The 18,248-nt window shown below is 45.1% G+C and overlaps 1 protein-coding gene across 3 annotated transcripts in view; it reads right to left on the reverse strand.

Moving 5' to 3' along the window:
- Positions 1–18,248, reverse strand: part of oxr1a (oxidation resistance 1a) — an 82,484-nt gene that overhangs the window by 47,864 nt on the left and 16,372 nt on the right. For 2 of the 3 annotated variants that reach the window (XR_013767186.1, XM_079164851.1), the window contains exon 1: positions 15,288–15,597. The exons of the other annotated variant lie outside the window; for it this stretch is intronic. Coding sequence is in view for 1 of the 2 variants with exons in the window: in XM_079164851.1 (XP_079020977.1) it covers positions 15,288–15,447 (160 nt within the window). In the remaining variant the exon portion in view is untranslated. Of the gene's footprint in view, positions 1–15,287; positions 15,598–18,248 lie in introns of those variants that run through there. 3 annotated transcript variants of the gene reach the window in all.

Here is an 18,248-nt window from a genome sequence, read left to right on the forward strand (position 1 = left end):
GAAGGATATTTGTGACGAGAGAGAAAACACAACGGCTGCACAAACTGTGGGCGTGTGCCAAATCAATTATTCAGTATCCAAATGAAAACCTTGGCAGGATGATTACTTTCAGCGGGACAACAGAAACTGGAGCTGTGGATTGTGTGGATGATTGCGTTTTAGTTGCTATTTAGAGGCGGGCGCGTCACAACTGTGATTCCATACTTCCCTGTTATGAAATATAATCTGCTGCGTGCCCGTTTGATTGCGGGTCGCTGCAGTGTGTCGGGCCGTGCAGTAACCCGACTCGGTTTGTAAACAGCGGAGGCGTTGATCCACTTTGTGGAAGAAATTGCAAAGACGACAAAGACTTGTGCAGTGTTTTTGCAGGCTGAGCACAGTCGGGGTTAACAGAAGATCAGGCTAGAGAGACTCCCAAATAATACAGACCGAGAGGAGAAGGGCGGAGTGACGAGACGGACAGAGAGAGAAAGAAGGACTATCGGATATGCATTAGCAGCTGTTTGCACATGGCGAGTGATTGGTCTAAAATTAAACCTCCGGCATGGACGGTGGCGCAAGAAATGGGCATTTTATTTACTCTCCGGACACACGGAGGAGCCCAGCACCGGGGCATCTTCAGTAACAGAGGCTCTGGTTTCATCCCGCTCTGCAGGAAACCAGGAGCATCTGTTGTCTCTGAGTAAGCCTCTGCCTCGATAGAAGGAAGCTACCTCTTAAGTCCACAAATCACAGCCTGTTTGTTCCAGGCGAATCCGTCCGCATCCAGTGATGCATTGGAATTTCGAATCTTGCCAATATACAAACAGATAGTATTTCATCTTTGATTTATTTTTTTCTTCCTGTCCTGCTACTCGGCCTTTGCTTTTGTACCATAACGGTAACACGTTGCACGTCATGCATTGAGACAGCATGATGTAACATGCTCAGTATGGCCGAATGGAGATGCGGAGGCTGCACAGGAAAGGCGTGAAGAAATGGGCCCGTGGCCAATGCCAATCTAGATAAAGTAAAGGCAGTTATCTGTGCCGAGCAGCATGGTGGAAAAAAACAAAAACAGGGGAGCCGAGGTCGCCGGTTATCTAATTTGTTGCTCAACAGAGTAAAACAACAGTTGCCACGGTGTGCGCCGCTGTACTGTTGTTGTTTCCCCATTAAGGACATTCTACTTGGCTCGTTAATGGGCTGAATTACAACTGCACCGGGTCAGCTGGGAGAAGAAGCTGTGTGACTCGCTCGGATGCTGAAAGGAGCGGCTGTGCGTCAGGAAAAAAACAAAGGCTGCCTCTCACCGATCTGGAATGCAAACAGTCACGAGAAGTAATGCCCGTCTGAGTAACTTAAGTAGAAAAAGGCTGCGTTCAGATCAAGGCCCGCCACAACACAACACAAAGGAGCGTAGCAGGTATCGGTGTGGGGGAGTTTGTCCTGCTGTAGGGTTGACTTGCACCTCTCTGCGGCTCCGTGGTTTAATACGTCCACGCGGGGGTCTGCGACATGAAAACTGTGATAAACCTCCCGCTGAGTGACATAAAGCTTCTTGAGGATGAAGATATTGAATTGGGTTATTAAAAAGCCCTTCAAAAAGGCATACATCTGTTCTATTAACATGCGGCCCTCTTCCTAAGATTCCTCCCTCTGTCCTTAAATTCACATTCAACAAAACACCAATGAAAAAACGCCTTAATCAACAAGTATAATAAGGCACTTGTACACTTAGGATTCCTTGAAAGGACATCGCTATGAATAGCTTGGGGAAGAACAAAACTACTCTTTCATAGCCACCATTAATGGATGTCCTCAGTGATTGAATATTGAAGACACAGTGAAACATGTCTCCATTGAAAAGACACACAAGCTGTGTAAACCTCTGGGAGTTTGTACACTCAATAAATCCAACGGCTGCCAAGGAACGCACTGAATCTCAATGATTTTTCGACTAGCACTAAATGCAAATGCTGCTGTATTTGACTCTGCAGCCGTGCTGTGTTCTGTAGCCGCGCAATCTGTTGGGTATGAATCACGGCTGCCAAATATATATAGTTCCCCTCGCTCTGTACACAGCCATGACAAAGTGAGGCGGGCGGGGAATAGGAGAGTCAACAACTAACGGTCCCTCAAGCAGCCAATTTCCCTGCCTACTGGCTACACACAGCCCTCCCCAGATGTTATTTTTTACGAGAGAAAAAAGCCCCTAAACGCGCCACAGCCGCGCTGAACAGGTGCCGAGCAGGACTAGCGAAGAGAGCTGGAGACTTTCCTCAAAAGTTTGGGAGGGAGTGAGGACAGTCAGTGGCATGGCACTTTGTGTTTTATGAAGCTTAGAGTAGTTAGTGTTTGCTCAGACTTTATCAGAGAGCTGTTGGTTCAACAGGCGTTTGCGTCACATTGTTGATATCAGTGCTACAAGATTACTTTGGTACCGATTAGTCATTGGACAGAAAATTACAAACGAACGCAACTGCTAAATGGCAACTTTTTGGATTTGGATATTTGCGTTAATATAATAGAAGTGAAGTGTCTTGATTCGTCAGGTATTTCATTTTTCTGAAATTGGAGACCTATCTGGTTATTTCATCCATTTCTCAATGAATCATCCATAAAATGATGTATCTCAGGAGAGATAGCAGGATGGCAAATTACGCATTTATATATATATATATATATATATATATATATATATATATATATATATATATATATATAAATATATATATAGTGATAGAGAATATGAGTCTACAGTCACGCTAGCAGCTCTATGAGGCTGTACTTGGGCACGACAGAGCTTTGAGCTAAATGCTAATATCAGCGTGCTAACATGCTCAATAACATGCAAGTGTTCACCATCTTAGCATATTTTAGCATACTAACACACTAGACTGACTGCAAGGGCTCTCGTAGAGTGCAGACCTCCGCCAAGGCCGTGCCCCATCTCGCAATGTTAACGACAGCGAAAAACAATCTGTGTGTCCGCCCCCGTGATCCCCTCCAAAATATAATGAGTTCTTCCTCGGCCCATGCTAAACCTTTTCACCAAGTTTCAAGATAATCTTTGTTTTTTTTTAAGGAATCAAACCAAATCTGAAAACTTCACCCCCTTGGCGTGTGTAATTAGCACCGAACACAAAGAACAGCTGAGGCTGATGGGAATGCCATCGTTTTGCAGGTATCTGGTCATAAACCCAGTATCAGACTACTGAAACATGTTGAACTGATGATGGTGCCAAATAAAGAGTTAAGGGATCTTCTGAGGACCATAAATGTTTGTACCAAATTTCGTGACACTCCAGAGTGGTGGTGTCCAGCTCCCTGAACGTAAAACTACACACGTCTATCAGGTACTTTTACAATTCCTCCAACAATATGAGGAAGCACAATCGTAGGGATTCAGGAAATTAAAGCACTTAAGTTTAGACTTTAACATCTATTGGCATAAAACAAATTGAACCGTAAAAGCCTTCTGGCACAGTTTATGGACAACATAAAGTCACTTTTTCAAAACAGAGCTGGCTTGCTAGTTGTATCTGATATCCAATATGAACGTCAGGTAAAGAGATAACGAGGCTGTTTCGCAACACAAACCAACATTGCTTTGCGATTTGCTTTTCTGGCTTGAGACACAGACACCTGTGGCGATAGACCTCAACGCTGAGTGTATGAAAGTTTAGCATGAAGAGGTGGGGAGGAGGACAAGGGTCAGAATTCAAAGTCAGATCTCTGCACCTGATTGGCTGAACGGTTACAAACTAGAGTTACAGCCTCACGGTTGTATGCCTCCCTCAACCAGTTTACCTCCATGTCCGTCCAAAATGTCATCGCGTCATTTGTGTAAAGTGGTGAAGTCACAGTGACCTTTGACCACCAGATTCTAAATCAGTTCAAGAGAACGGACCGGACGGGCGGAAAACCCAAAACACAATCAAAATACTGTGAACGCTCTTCTCCCGACATGTAGGACGCAGAGGTGGGCTGAGAGGGGACGCATGGAGAGTCGCTACTTCTGACTGGAAGTCAAGAGTCTGTGAAGAGAGACTGTGATCAGTCAGTATATGCAGAGGAATGCTTACTCAAATAAAAACAGGAGTGAAAAGTGCTGACGGTCGCACAGTGACAAAGTTAAAGCTAAGCTGGCGGTGCGGTTATCTCAACACCAAGTCGTTAGGTGGACATGACAACTTTATTACAGCGAGGGGGAGAGCTGCGAGTTCCACGGGCCTCTCTCTCATGCGCAAAAAAAAGGAAGTCATGTATTATGCATCGCGAGCTAACAGTACCTTATCATATATACCATAATAAGCAAATGATTCAGAGAGCCGAGAGGCCAAGTTCACGGACGGTGTGTGTGTGTGAAAATAGAGTCTTGCTGGTGTGCGGGTGCTACAGAGTGTGCGCCGTTTGTTTGGCTGCAGACACACACGGTCTTCATTTAACGACATGTGTAACATGCATTTAGATTATCTTATTTATACCGTCAATAACAGACAAATAAATAAAGATTTACTGCTAAAGGATTGGGGCTCACCTGGAGAAGAAATACACAAGGTGTACTGGTCTTACGAAACTGCGGGAAAGTAATTACACTCGTGGATCCTCTAATTACTTCCCTTATTGTAAGTTGCAGGAGGATAAAGGCAATGCATCATACCAACAACCGCAAATGTCAGCTTTCTTAATAAACAGCCCCCAGTGTCTCGGAAGACTTATGAATGTCACCGAATACAGAGGAGACGCGCCGACGCCACTGTATCAAGAAACGGTCCATTATTGTAACTCCGCTATAGTTCTAGCATAAGCTGTGGTCTCTGCATTGTGATGAATATACAGTGTTACAACTTAAACACAGAGAACACAGTGTGACGGGCAACATCCTGGTGCCAACACGCGCCGTACCACTCAGCTCTATATCACACCGCCAGCCTCCACGGGCCAGCCTATACACCACTCAGCTTTTATGGGAAACTTTGCTGAACTGCACTTTTCTGTGTGTGCGCGTGCATGCGTGCGTGCGTGCGTGTGTGTGTGTGTCCATGCTAGAACAGGAGGCACTGGATGTGCCCGGTCCTCTCATTAACACTCTCCCCGTGTCAGCTAGTCACACTCCCGTTGTGTCGCTGGTAATGTGGCTTAAATTCCTTACACTGCGGGTCGATTCTCTTTCCTCACTCTTCGACTGTAAAAGCCAGACGCTGGTCCGCACAGAAGGCGCGTCGACGCTAACACGCGCTCATTTCAATTAATATTCTGACGGCGCGTGTAAGTGATTGTTTCCATAGTGACGAACCTGGTGCAGACTTAAAGGGAAAAGGGGGGCGGGGGGGGGGGGGGGGGTGTGTTTAAAAAAATAAAGAGTGGTAAACCTGTCTGCAGGATACACCAGCAGCTACAGCTTGTGGGGACATTGATCCAAATCGGATTGTTCTGAAAGAAAAAGGAGAAGCACTTGGGCTGTGATCAGACAACGTGAGGCGCATCGCAGAACCGCCTTATCGTCTGCTGAACAGATCGATCTTTTTTTGATTTATTGATGCTGGGCAACCAAGGAAGTGCTAATGTTAGCTGAACACAAACCATGAACTGTACGCTACCTAATAGTTAACAGAAGGCTACAGGTCCAATGAATGAAAACAAGCAAAACGTATCGCACTCATTTGCCAATCATGGTAACCACAATTAGACAAGCTGGGCGCTTATCTGCTCGGAGTTCATTTGTTTTAACTTACAACGCCAGGTGTTCAGCAATGCAAATGCAGCGCAAAACATTTAGAAAGAGCCGCCCCAGGCTGCTAAAACGTGCTCCGTCTGATCAGGACCTTAGGCTACCTCACTGTAATAATACAGATATGTTAACCATAACCAGGCTGAAGTATTAATTAACTAGAAGGGCACCCTGTGGGAGCAGACCCCCGCCAAGGCCATGCCCTATCTCGCAATGTTAACGAAAGTGGAAAATAATTTGTGTATCTGCCCTGGGATGGGATCCGCTCCATAAAACATGAATTGTTAAGTCATTTATTAAGCAACAGCATCAAACGGTTCCATTTCCAGCTTCACAAATGTGAAGATTTGCTGTTTTTCCATGTTTAATATCGCAGTAAAATAATATCTTTCTGGACAAAACACATGAAATGAAGAGGCAACCTTTGGGCGAGGGCCGGGTATCGAACCTCGATACTTTTTTTGGTACTGGCTGAAATGTGTCGATCACAACAAATAAAGAGTTCCCAGTTCTCCGACATTGAATGTCTGCTCAGATTCTTAGACTTTTGTAAAATGTGAATTCTTAAAAACTTTGCATGAAATATAGTACGTATGCTTTGATCCGACAGTCCCCATCTTTAACTAAACACTTTGTTTCAGATTAGTGCTCGCTTGCGCTATAAACTTCTTTTATAAAATGAAACGAGAGTCTGCAGCCATGCTAGCAGATCTGTGGGGCTGTACCTAGTGATGCTTGGTGCTAAATGCTAATGCGAGCATGCTAGCACGCTCATTATATCTCAGTGATAGTTAGCAGGAGCAATGTTTACCGTGATCACCATCTTAGTTTAGTGTGCTAGTGGGCTGGCGGTGGCACTGGAGGGAGACGTGAATGTCTGCACCACATTTCATGGCAATCCATCCAACAATACACAAAAATCAACCTCATGGTGGCGCTGGAGGAAAATTCAGAGGATCACCTAAATCAGATTAGTCCACCATGGGAACATGAGTGATGGCAACCCATGCAACACTTGTTGGGACATTTCAGTCTGGACCAACTGGCCTTGCCGTGCCAAGAGCCATTAGCGTTGTTAAAAAAAGATGTTGGAGAAAATAAATTGCAAAATAAGGTTATTTTGAAAAAGCATTATTTTGCCAGCGGTGCTGAAACTCCAGCAACATGTTGCCAATTTCACAATTTTCATACATTTTTCTAACATCTCACAGACTGAACTATTAATATTGGAATAGAATAAATAGGTCAGATTAAGGGACTATGGCAACAGTTGTCAGTTGCTGCCTTAAGCAGTGTATATTCACATCGATGAAACAACATCCTTCACACCATTATGCACAGTTAGTTTCTCACCAACGCACAGTGAAAGCACTTTGATCTGCGGTTCATGCAGCTGAAAACAGGAGGTCTTGCTTAAGCTCCAGATCTCCCATCATCCTCCTCTCTGCTGTCACATGCATTCAGACTCCCGGGCCCACTAATCACACTGGGATCCCTCCAACCTTTGGCGTTAAGGTTATTGCACTTTGAGCAATATTTCTTTGCTAGTCAAACTTGCGGTGGGAGGGTGTGTGTGTGTTGGGGGTGATGAATGGTATTGCTGAAGTCTAGATCTGCATTGACTGGATCGATGGCGATGATACACACACACACACATAATGTACACTTTCTGTAGCTTCCGCAACAAACACACTGCGATCCATCTTCACCGTGACAGCAGAGACTCAGCTGATCATGTTGATAAATATCTTGGGATTGCCTCAAGAGGGATCTCACGGTAGAAAACGGAGCACGGTGTGAGCCCACATGTGTCGTCCAACCTTTGTGATGCAAAGGCGCATCTTTAAATCGGCCCGCGTCGCCCTTTCGGAGCCCTGGCTCTTTGCATCGCGGGCAGCAACACTAACCTTTCAGGTTACAGCTCTAATCAATAGCGGGAGAAGTGATGAGCTCAGCTTTGAGAAACACAAACTCTGCATTATCTCTTTTTATTGAGCCAAAAGCAAAAGGGTCCTGTTCAGGAGTAAACATTTGAATCCAGTAGAGGCCAAATGCAGGTACAGGGACTATACAAGGGGACACCGGGTGAATAGACATAAGAATATAGACTTTGTAAATAATAAGAGTTACATTAATATCAGTGACTAACACTAGGTGCATTCACTTTTTCTGAACAGCGGCTAATGGGGCCACATTCTGGGATGATTCCTATTTGTCTGAATTGTCTCCTTGCTTCCTTCAATTGTGTCCTCTTCTAGTGTCTTCGTCCCCTTCACTTACGACGCAGCAGTGAGATCAGAGCGGATCAAGTTACAGTTACTTGATTCAGCATTGTGTTTCTTCCTCTCTATAGGAATATATGTGACGTACTGTACAAAGCAGTTGATGTTACAACATTAAACAAAAAAAAAAAAGCTGAAGAGAGCCCCGCCCCCGATGTAGATATGAACTCATTCTAAGCTAATGAAAAAACAACAATCCTGAGTTTCAGGTGATTGTAATGAAACATAATTATGAATATTATATTCCATTTCTGCTAATAGATCCCCGAAATGCGACACACTGGCCCTTTAATGCTGACATGGAGTATAACAGGAGCACAGAAACACATAAAGCTAAGTCAAACTATTCCTTTAAGGCGTCGCTAATAATAAACAAATATAATTGTACAACAGAAATGAGTCACTCGCATGAGAACATATCCTTTTCATACGCAAGTGCACGTTACCGATAATACTTCATTTATACCTAATACAGTAACATTGTGAATGCAGGACTTTTAATGTAAATGAATACTTTTATATTACAGTATTGCTGCTTGCACTGAAGAACATGTCCCACGACTGTATCACTTAAAAGGCAATAAGCAGGGCGAGTTAGATAATGCTCCTCAAAGTGCTGCTCTCGTCTAACCTCAGTGTGTGATGGCCAACCAGAAACAGAGGCTGTACCACCGACAACGATCTTTCCATCTACCCAGACAGGAAAAAAAAAAAAAAGAGAAGAGAAGACAGCGTCTCCTTAAATCCATCCGCATGACTAACTGTCACACACACGGTGAGACTTGACAACATGATGAACCGTCTCTCTCCTTAGCAATAAAACGTCTTACAAACTGCTTTAGTGGAAAATCTTCATCCATAACAATACAGCACGCTTAGGAGGAGAGGAGGCAAAGAAATAATACAAGTATCATAAACTCCGTCGTCTCCTTTCCCTGAGACCACGGGTGGTGGTGAGTTGAACCACACCTTTAATAAACCACGAGGTGAGAACAAACCAGCTGGAGGAGTGCCTCTATAAACATCCACAGATAAGGACGGCCGCTCACCTCTCTGAAGGCCAGTGAGCCGGCTGTCGTTTTAGCAATAATTCTGCAGACACTGGCCAAGTGTCTTGACGCAGAAGGTTCATGTGTGGTTAAAGTTGTGACACGGGCACGGTCAACATTTGAACGCGTGGTTAACACGGCTCGGTGCTTAACACGGCTCGGTGCTTAACTTAAGCTACGGACGCAACGACGTCACTTCTTAGTACTACCTCCACGGCTCTGAGCGTCTAGTTATGAAGCGGGTGGATTTACAGTGCAGGTAGTTGAAGTGGGAGTGAGACCAGGCTGCTTTAAAAGTCGTTGTACTTGGAACTAATTATTTGCAAAATGCCTCAACATGAACCCATATTTAAAATCCACATACTAGAGATTACTTAAAGCAAACTGGTATTTATTTCTTTGTGACAATGTTATTTCACCTCCAGCTTCACCGTTTCTAGTATAGCAGTCTAGTTTAAAGTATAATGAGTTGCCAACGTTGCGATTACATTTTGAACCTCAAACAGTCACAAGCAATAAAAACATTAACCCGGCTCCCAATATAAAATAACCAAAACTGACCAGATCTAAACGCACTACAAGAATAGCATTACTAAACAAATGACCGACAGACGTCATTTAGCCTAATGTTTGACCTAAGCAGCTTAACCTCAGTGGCCTTCTACTCTACAGAACACTCAGCTGACGGGGACAATGGAGAACGGCACTAGTTGTCCTCACAACAATCATCTCGTCTGGCCTCCGTTCTGCCTTGCTGACACTCTTATCGGATGATGACAGCATTGTCACAGCTTGAAGGCATAACTTGCACTGTGCTGTGATGTTGTTCCCCTTCTTGCTTGTATGTTGTTGTTCTTCCTTGTCAAACAGACCTGAATATGTCTTTTTATATTTTATTAACTCACTTTCTAGTTTTCCCCCACAGCAGATGCATCGTCCTGTCCTCATTTTGGTGACAAACTCCTTGGAGAAAGGCACAGTGTCGGTACGGTCGTTAGTACCGTCGGCTCTTGAAACACAGAGCAGTTTGTGTGGACAAAGCGTCCCTTGAGAAGTCAGCGGGCCGTCAAACTACAGCACAGTCCTCTAAGAGGTGTACAGCGCTGCGGTCCGACGGGCGACTTAAGTCCCCTTGACGGAGCCGTAACAGATCCCGGGACTGTCTCATTACGGAATGCAGAACGAGCGACACGCTGGTGCCAGCGGCTCAAGGACTTTTTGGAAATGAAGGTGATTAAAATCACCTATTACAGCGCCGGGAGCGTCAGCAGATTGCACTTCCTGAATCATCCCGGTAATTGCAGCCGGAGTTGGTGTCAGCCTCGGGGGTGAACGTGAACAGTGAGGAATAAGGGACCACCCCGGGGGGGGGTTCAATGTCGGGAGGACAAGCGTGGCACCGGTGAATCACCTGCCGTTAATACATGGGCTCGGGTTCTGTTGATGTGATTTTATGGCCACTTCCCTGTAGCAGTGTGTTAAAAAGTTAAAAGGATCATTTGGATTTTTCTGAAGGGGGGGTTATATGAGATACTCATTCATCGTCCGTATATTGCCTCCAAACAGGTGGCGAGCCGACCGCCGTCTCCTGTAGGTAGTAATACACTGAGCATGGATAAGTACCTCGTACAAACTCACTTCAAATAATCCAGACTATCACAAGTGCTTTTAAACATGATGAAATGTATTCCGGTGCCGAACAAAATCAATCCACAAAAACTGTGAGCTGTATAATGAAGGGCACACGTTCAGGCAACGTTTCTTCTAGTCTAGTTTAATAGCAACCATTGCTCCAGGTCTTCTCCAGCGGGGCCTCCTAGAGGGCCACGTGGTTCCAAAGATGGGGGGCCGCGACACAAGTATTTCAGAAGCTTCTCTAAATCTTGTTTCTTCTCGTTAATTCTTCTTCTGTAGGTCTCTAAAAAAAGGACCCAAATCATTTTTGGGGGTGATTTGGTCTTGACTCACATCAACATGTAACCACTGATGCGATGCTTTGTCGCAAGTCACACAGGTTTGGTATCACCGTCCTTAAGGCCGCCGAGACATCTGCTCTGTCATACATTGCTCAATGATTAGACGCCGCACAAAGCTGTGACTTTGCACATTTTAGTTCAATATGGATGAAGTGGGAAGATTGTTTTTCTTCCATTTAAAAAAGGAGAAATTGATATTAAAGTGAAAAGTCTTCTGTCTCCATTTTGCCGTTTTATTTTTCAATCAAATGTCATATTCGTCCATCCCCACCTTCTCAGAATATCCTGTCTTTGTATTTTCTCCAGAGACGTCTGTAATCAAATCAGACTGGAAGCATTCCACACTATTGTATCTATTGCTCCACCAGAGGAAGAGTCCTAAGATGCTGACTACTGCCGAGTCCCGATGCTCTGCAGCAGCATGCTGTGCTGCATCATGCGTCTCGATGCCTGCAGGGCTGCCAGTTCTGTGTCTACAGCAGATACCTTAAATCTCTCAGCGGTACGTTTTAATCTCTCCATGATGTCTACACTTTCGTCCTCCTCGCAGGTAAGCCTGCAGGAGTCTTTGCAAGGCTATCCCATCTCAGTCGCTACTGATTCTGCCAGCTAAACACGGAACAACCTTCACGACACTATTCTGCATGAAAACACTCAGGTTGCATGTGTGACTTGTCCAAACAGCTGAAACGGTCATCTCTACGTCTGTCTCTTTACTACCCGTCCGTCCAGAAAGAGCAACAACCTCCCATTCCCACCGGCCACCCTTGTGAACTCTTGGCTTTGACACGCATTCCCGTTAAACCTGCAAAACCCTCGGGACTGTTCCACTGTGAAATCAGAATGGGCCTGAAGGCTCCCTTCACACACTTTTTGAGCCGTTTATGCAAACTTTAAAAAGCAGCTTGCTTTAAGTAATTACCCCAAAGCTTCCGATATTCTGATGCCACACCTGAAGATGACCGATATTAAATAGTCTTACACAGCGGCCGGCGACCCGGGAGTTCACAAGCAGATACTTCTTTCTATGAGGGCAGGATCCTGCTTGAGTTCTCCATCTCTTTTAATCAAACAACATCACTGAAACAGTAATCTAAGCTCAAAAAGGTCCAGTTGCTAGCTTTTGGATCCGTCAAACACACAGGGCTCGATTCAGCGGACGAATGCGGTCATGTGATAGCAAGTGGTCGGGTGTGGGGTGTGTGTGTGTGTGTGTGTGTGTGTGGGGGGGGGGGGGGGGGGGGGGGGGGATCACAAGCCACAAGAAGACACCACGGGCCGTATTCACAACAGTTCTGAGAAGACTCTCAGAAAAAAACCTTGCTTAGGGAGGATTTAGGAAACTTTTTAGAGCAACTCTGAGAAAGGAAGGGACCGAGACTTGCACTCTTAGCGATAGTAGGCAAGGACTGGACAGTGAAATCAATCATAGAATGTTGTTTCTATTCAGAGATGGTGTAATTATGAATACTAATTCATGTAATGAACATCTCTATTGAATAAGTTGTAAAAGTCCTCCTCCTCCTCACTCCTCACGCCGTTTGAACTTAGGAGCTCTCTTAAGGGCCGAGATGCTTTGTGAATCACTTTCATCTTTATCAGGATCCGTTCTCAACTGTGAGGGGAAACTTCTTACAAATCGTCATAATTCCAAGAATTTCGTCACCAGCAGCAACTCTTTGTACGAGGAGGCTTTATGAATACGGCCCCAGGTGTGAAGGGTCTCTTTGACTTTCTCTTCTTTCTTTCACTTCCGCTACCTGACTCCACGACTAGCTGGTCTCATTCTGTCCCCCCCCATGAGCAGGGCGGTACCCTGCAGACACAAGCCGCCCCCTCGGTCCACAGAGAGAGAGAGGCATGGGGCGCGGGGGGCTGCTGCTAATGAACCCGACTGCCATCCGTGGCGTTTCAAGAGCAGCATAGCATGCACCTGATTAATCTGTGTCCTAATTAGATCCATCAATTAACCTGCCCGCCATTGAGCTCCGGAGGCCGATGACTCTGCGTGAGCCGCAGATCCCTGGACATTAAAACCAGAGCAGAACCTCACACGGCAACTTTCTGTGTTTTGTTTTCTCCAGAGCAAACCGATTGATGGCAACTAATTGCGCAAAGCATTCCATGTGATACTTCCACGGAGCTTGGATGCCCGTCTCTGCTTTTCCATTTCAACAGCGCTACATTCCTCAACATTTAATTCAAAGTCAGAGAAGACACCGATGGGTTTCATAATAAATGATGTGCGAGAGGCAAAGCAGAAAACATGGGGGTGGGGGGGGTGGGCCAATCTTCATTAACATGGAGATACTCCCCGATGTGAAAAGCCTTGAGGACATGCTCATTCGCTCACTGACTGGATGGTTTTCAGCACGCGCTGCCTGCTGATCTGAAATATTTGGAATGCCTCAGTTGTTACAGGCAGTGTGTCCTCGCAACAAACTGGACAAGCAACATACGGAGGACAGGAACTTAGATTATAAGAGTTCACATCAGTTCATAAACAGGAAAGCGAGCATTAGGACCCTCAGTCCTACAACACATTGTCCAGGAAGTCTTCCCTAACGCATAATGCAGGGGTGGCCAACCAGTCAGAGACCAAGAGCCACATTTTTTACTGTGTTACCGCAAAGAGCCACATCATACACATGGGCACACATGAACATCACCCTATCCCTTCCTCACACACACACATACCTTTGCTCAGCCAGATTTATTGTAAAGGTCACACACCAACATGATAATGACAGAAATTGACTCCTAAGACCACAGGCCAGTCATTTTCAACAATGAACATTGTGTGCACTGTCTCACACAGACAAACTCTCAGTTCAACCAAGTCCACAAACAAAAATATAATAATTTACAATAGTGTTTTTCTTTTACTATGCATGTTACTTAGACATGTTGCACATTGTTCCTTGAACAATCCTCTTCAAATCTGGCTTGTATTCCGTTGTTGCCACTCGAAGCAATTCTTTCACATGGGTGTCAGTCAGAACAGATCGATGCTTTGATTTCACGTGTTTCAGGGTAGAAAACACAGACTCGCAGACGTATGTTGACCCAAACATTGACAGTATCTTAAGCGCAGCCCGTTTGACATTGGGGTATTTTTTCATTGGCACACTTTTCCAGAACTCAATGGTCCCTTCCCTTAAAGCAGGTTTGAGTTGGTCCTCCTCACAAAGATCGATCATCTCCAACTCAGCCGCATCCTCATCTGTGACTAGCGGGGCTTTCAAACAGTCCATCTCGGCATTAAATGGGTCGACGAGGAACGTAATCTGTGGCCGCACATGCGTTTGACGAAAATACCGTATTTAACTCAAGCGAAGCGAACACGAACATTAACAAAACACAAATACAAACTTCGATATGAACGTAAGAGCCGCATGAAACCGGGCAAAGAGCCGCATGCGGCTCGGGAGCCGCGGGTTGGCCACCCCTGGCATAATGCATTTGTGTGCCCATGCTCAGCCTAATGCATATTCAGACACTGACACATGTGTATGAATTAAGATGTATGTGCTGTAAAAGTAAAAAAAAGGGGGGGGGGGGGGGGGGGGGGGGTGATAAACTGAGGGCTTCCACGTGATTCCCCTCAGCTTTAAGCTTTAGTTCAGCAATAAAGGGTTTTATCTAACTCTGCTGTTGTTATTTACCTCCTTTCAGTTTGGCTGTTTCAAACAATAAGCCCCGTCACAACGGGTAAACAACGTGCCAGTCCAGCTGACAACAAGGCTGCTTCCTGCTCGTGAAGGCAACATCACTGTCTGTTTGAGGGTCGCAAACGTCGTTCAGAATCGAGTGGTTTACCGTTACTGAACCCTGTGTCGTGTGCGAGTGTAATTATTCTGGTGAATGCAGTGTGATTTCGAAACATAGGCCCAGCTGTATTGCAACAAACTCATCTTCTGCATGGACGCTGGTGCGTTCAGTGTCAAAACACAGCGTGGTTGAGTGACAGGACTGCAGAAAGAACTAAAAGTTTAAAATATATTGGAATAAGCGTTATCTCGTGGACAGAACGTAGCCGAATTGAAGGATGACGTTTAATATGCATGCCTACATGCTGACATTTGTTCTACCGGGTAGGGAAAGTATCCAAGGAACGAGGACACGTTCAACTGCACGATTTGTAAAGGGGGTTTGGCGCTACGCTCCGGAGGAAAGCATGCGTTGGAGGTTCGTCTTCTCTGGAAAGTTGGCGGGGTCTCTTTAAGTCTCTTTTACAGCTAACGGGACCGACTATTCGACTAACCTGTATTGGAGTTGCGGGTGTTGCGGTCGTGCGTGGTTCCGGCATGGTGCTGGTGAGTCTCCACGGTCTCCTGTCCGGGTCCAGGCCACATTATCTGAGAGATTGCGTCCCTGACAACTCTGACAGGTCCGCTGCCCGTGATAGAAAACATGAACTCCATAATGCTAACGTTACTGGTACGGTACGAGCCGGGTTAGCTGACAACAAAGCGATTCAAAGAGTTAGAAAGCCCGCTCGTCATTGCACGAAACGCGGCGTTGTCAAAAAAGTCATCGGCTCAGAGTCGCGGCGTGAAAAGCCCACGAACACTCTGAACATTCCAAAACAGGAACTATATGAAATGCGCCAACAAGCGCAAACTTTTTTTTTTTTTGCCCCTGGTGGAGTCAAGCTGCGCAACAGCACCCAACTGCTCTATTGGCCTATAATTACAATGCTGACACATGGATGGAGCCGATATGTCAAATACAGCATTCAACCCTTAAACTAAGGGGAGAATATTTTAGTTTAGCAAAAGTCTAATTAGTGGAAATAACTCGACTGGTAATGCTGCAAAGGGTCTCAGTTTACGTGTAAGATAAACGTTTTTCAGTAAAGACCAGAAGAAGAAAAACTGGTCAGGAGTTTAATAATCCTTCTGCAGCCCAGTATTTGGAAGGCAACAATTTCACTAGGCAAATATTATATTAAAACTACTATTAATTATTATTAAAGTGAAATGCTACATTCCCGTACAGGCCCACGGCGATTTCGTTTGGCCTACATGTGACTTGGAAAGAATAATGAGTTGCAGATTTAGTGCTGATAGGAGGCAAACTTCTAAATCTTATTATAAGTCAGATCATGGGCGTGAAAAATGAACTTTACGGGGGAAAACATCTTTACAAATAAATAAATTAAGTAGTACATGCATTAAAAAAAAGCAACCCAGCTCAGCCTGCAGTCATTTCCCACACTGTTGCTAGGATATTTCATAGCCATCAAGTGTGAGGCTTCATGCCACCCAAGAGAATGACGTCCATCTGACTACCACCATAACAACATTCTAATAAATTGGGGCTTTAGCAGTCGGGGCCAAAGCACACTTCTGTGCCCCGTATGCCACTCGAGAGGGCCCCGGTGGGAGCTCAGAGACCTGTGACATGTGATGTGGCTGCTCCTCTCCTGCAGGGATGAGAGGGAGGCGGCATTTGAGGTGCGTAAACGAGTGTGGGAAAAGTGGAAACGCAAGCAGACCAGAACAGGGTGTAATCATTGGGGCAGCGGGCTCAGGCAGTGAGCTGAAAAGATGGGGATGCATTATTCATCTTGGGGCAGAGCATCATATGAGACAGGAGTCAGGAATCCTGGAATGCTTCAGATGAGCTGGTGATGAAAAATGGGGGGGGGGGGGGGGGGGGACACACACTTGTTCTCTCATTCACCATCAGAAAAGGCAAAGAGGGGAGCGTTTCTTCTCAAGTTGTAATCTGACAGGAGGAGTGCCTGTGTTCCTCCTCCTGGAATCTGTGGCAGGTGGGCTGAGGTTGAAGCAGCTGTTATGCTGGAGTACAGTGAACCAGTTTGAGACAGAGTCAGGGCTGCATTCAATACTGAATGTGCTCCATCTGCTGGTTACATCGGGTAGTGCATGCATGCTATAGTGCCCTCAATCACGGAGGAGAGTCAAAGTGTGGGTGAAGAGCTGCAGCAAAATACAGATCATGTCATAATCAAATTCTTTGCAAAAATAAATATATATATATATATATCAATTAAAATGTGTTGAATGAGCTTATTACTTTGTTTTATATAAAGTAAGGATGGCTGCTACTGTCGAGCTTGCTGTTCACAAGGACATAACTTGAATCTGCTTTGGTGTACCCTGAACACAACTTTTAGTCTTGGCAAATCAGTAGGGCAACTATTTTCATTATTGATTCATCAGTTTGTATATTTCACTAATTGATCTTGAAAAAAAGTTTCTAAATTAGTCTACAACATTTTTATAAACTGATATGAAACAAGCAAATCCTCTCATCCGAGAAGCTGGAGTCAGTGAATGTTTGGAATCTTCCTTAATCAATGACTCGAATGATTGATTATCAACGTTATTGTCCCTGAATTCTGGTTAAAAATCATTTGGCTGCTCATCATCATTTGGAAGGTTGAAGATGAGTTCTGTGATTGTAAAGCATCGACTCGAAACCTATCTGCGCATGACCTGCAGCATGTAAACAAGTCAAACTAGTCGATGTAACTAGATAATGTATGTATGTATGTAAAAGACGATCTTCAAGTTTTATTGATTTTAACTGCCATTTCGAACGTTTTTGTCAACAACTCTGATGCTGATGCATGAGACCCCTCGATCAACTTGTAAGTCGGGGATTGTATTTGGCCCTCTGCTCCTCTCTGACCTTGCCCAGGCCCCCTGCTGGTCCACTTGGCACTTGGACAGTGTATTCAGACGGGTCTCAGACTGGCCCAGCGCCACCCCACAGGGCCTTGTAGCTGCGTGATCTACTGTGTTGTTGTACAGCTGCCCAGAGCGGTCATCAAATCATCCGTAGCGTCGCTCCCCCTCCTCTCGGACCAACAGAGTAGTGCGCACCAAAAGACATGAAGCTGAATCGAGTCACGAAGGCTTTTGTTTTTCCCTCGGAGAAGTCCTCCACTCTCTAATTAAGCTTTAGTGTGACCAAAGAGGGAAAATGAAAGAATTCCCTCTGCGCTCATCCAACAACATGAGCCTCATTGCATGGAAATTATGCAACACTTTGTTCTACTTAAGGTGGCGTGCTTGATGTATTGTCTGTTTTCTGTATTTTATAGGTGATTAAAGAGACTGAAGCCAATTAGTTAACTTGCATCCATTATGGTGGTATGTTCTAATGATTTCCTTTTTGTGCAAATTACCCCGCTGGTTTGTGGCTGCTGGGTCATTATATATATATGTTTTATACAAGTTTAATTTGTGCA

The sequence above is a fragment of the Pholis gunnellus genome (genome assembly GCF_910591455.1).
Source record: "Pholis gunnellus genome assembly, chromosome: 8".
Classification (NCBI taxonomy): Eukaryota; Metazoa; Chordata; class Actinopteri; order Perciformes; family Pholidae; genus Pholis; species Pholis gunnellus.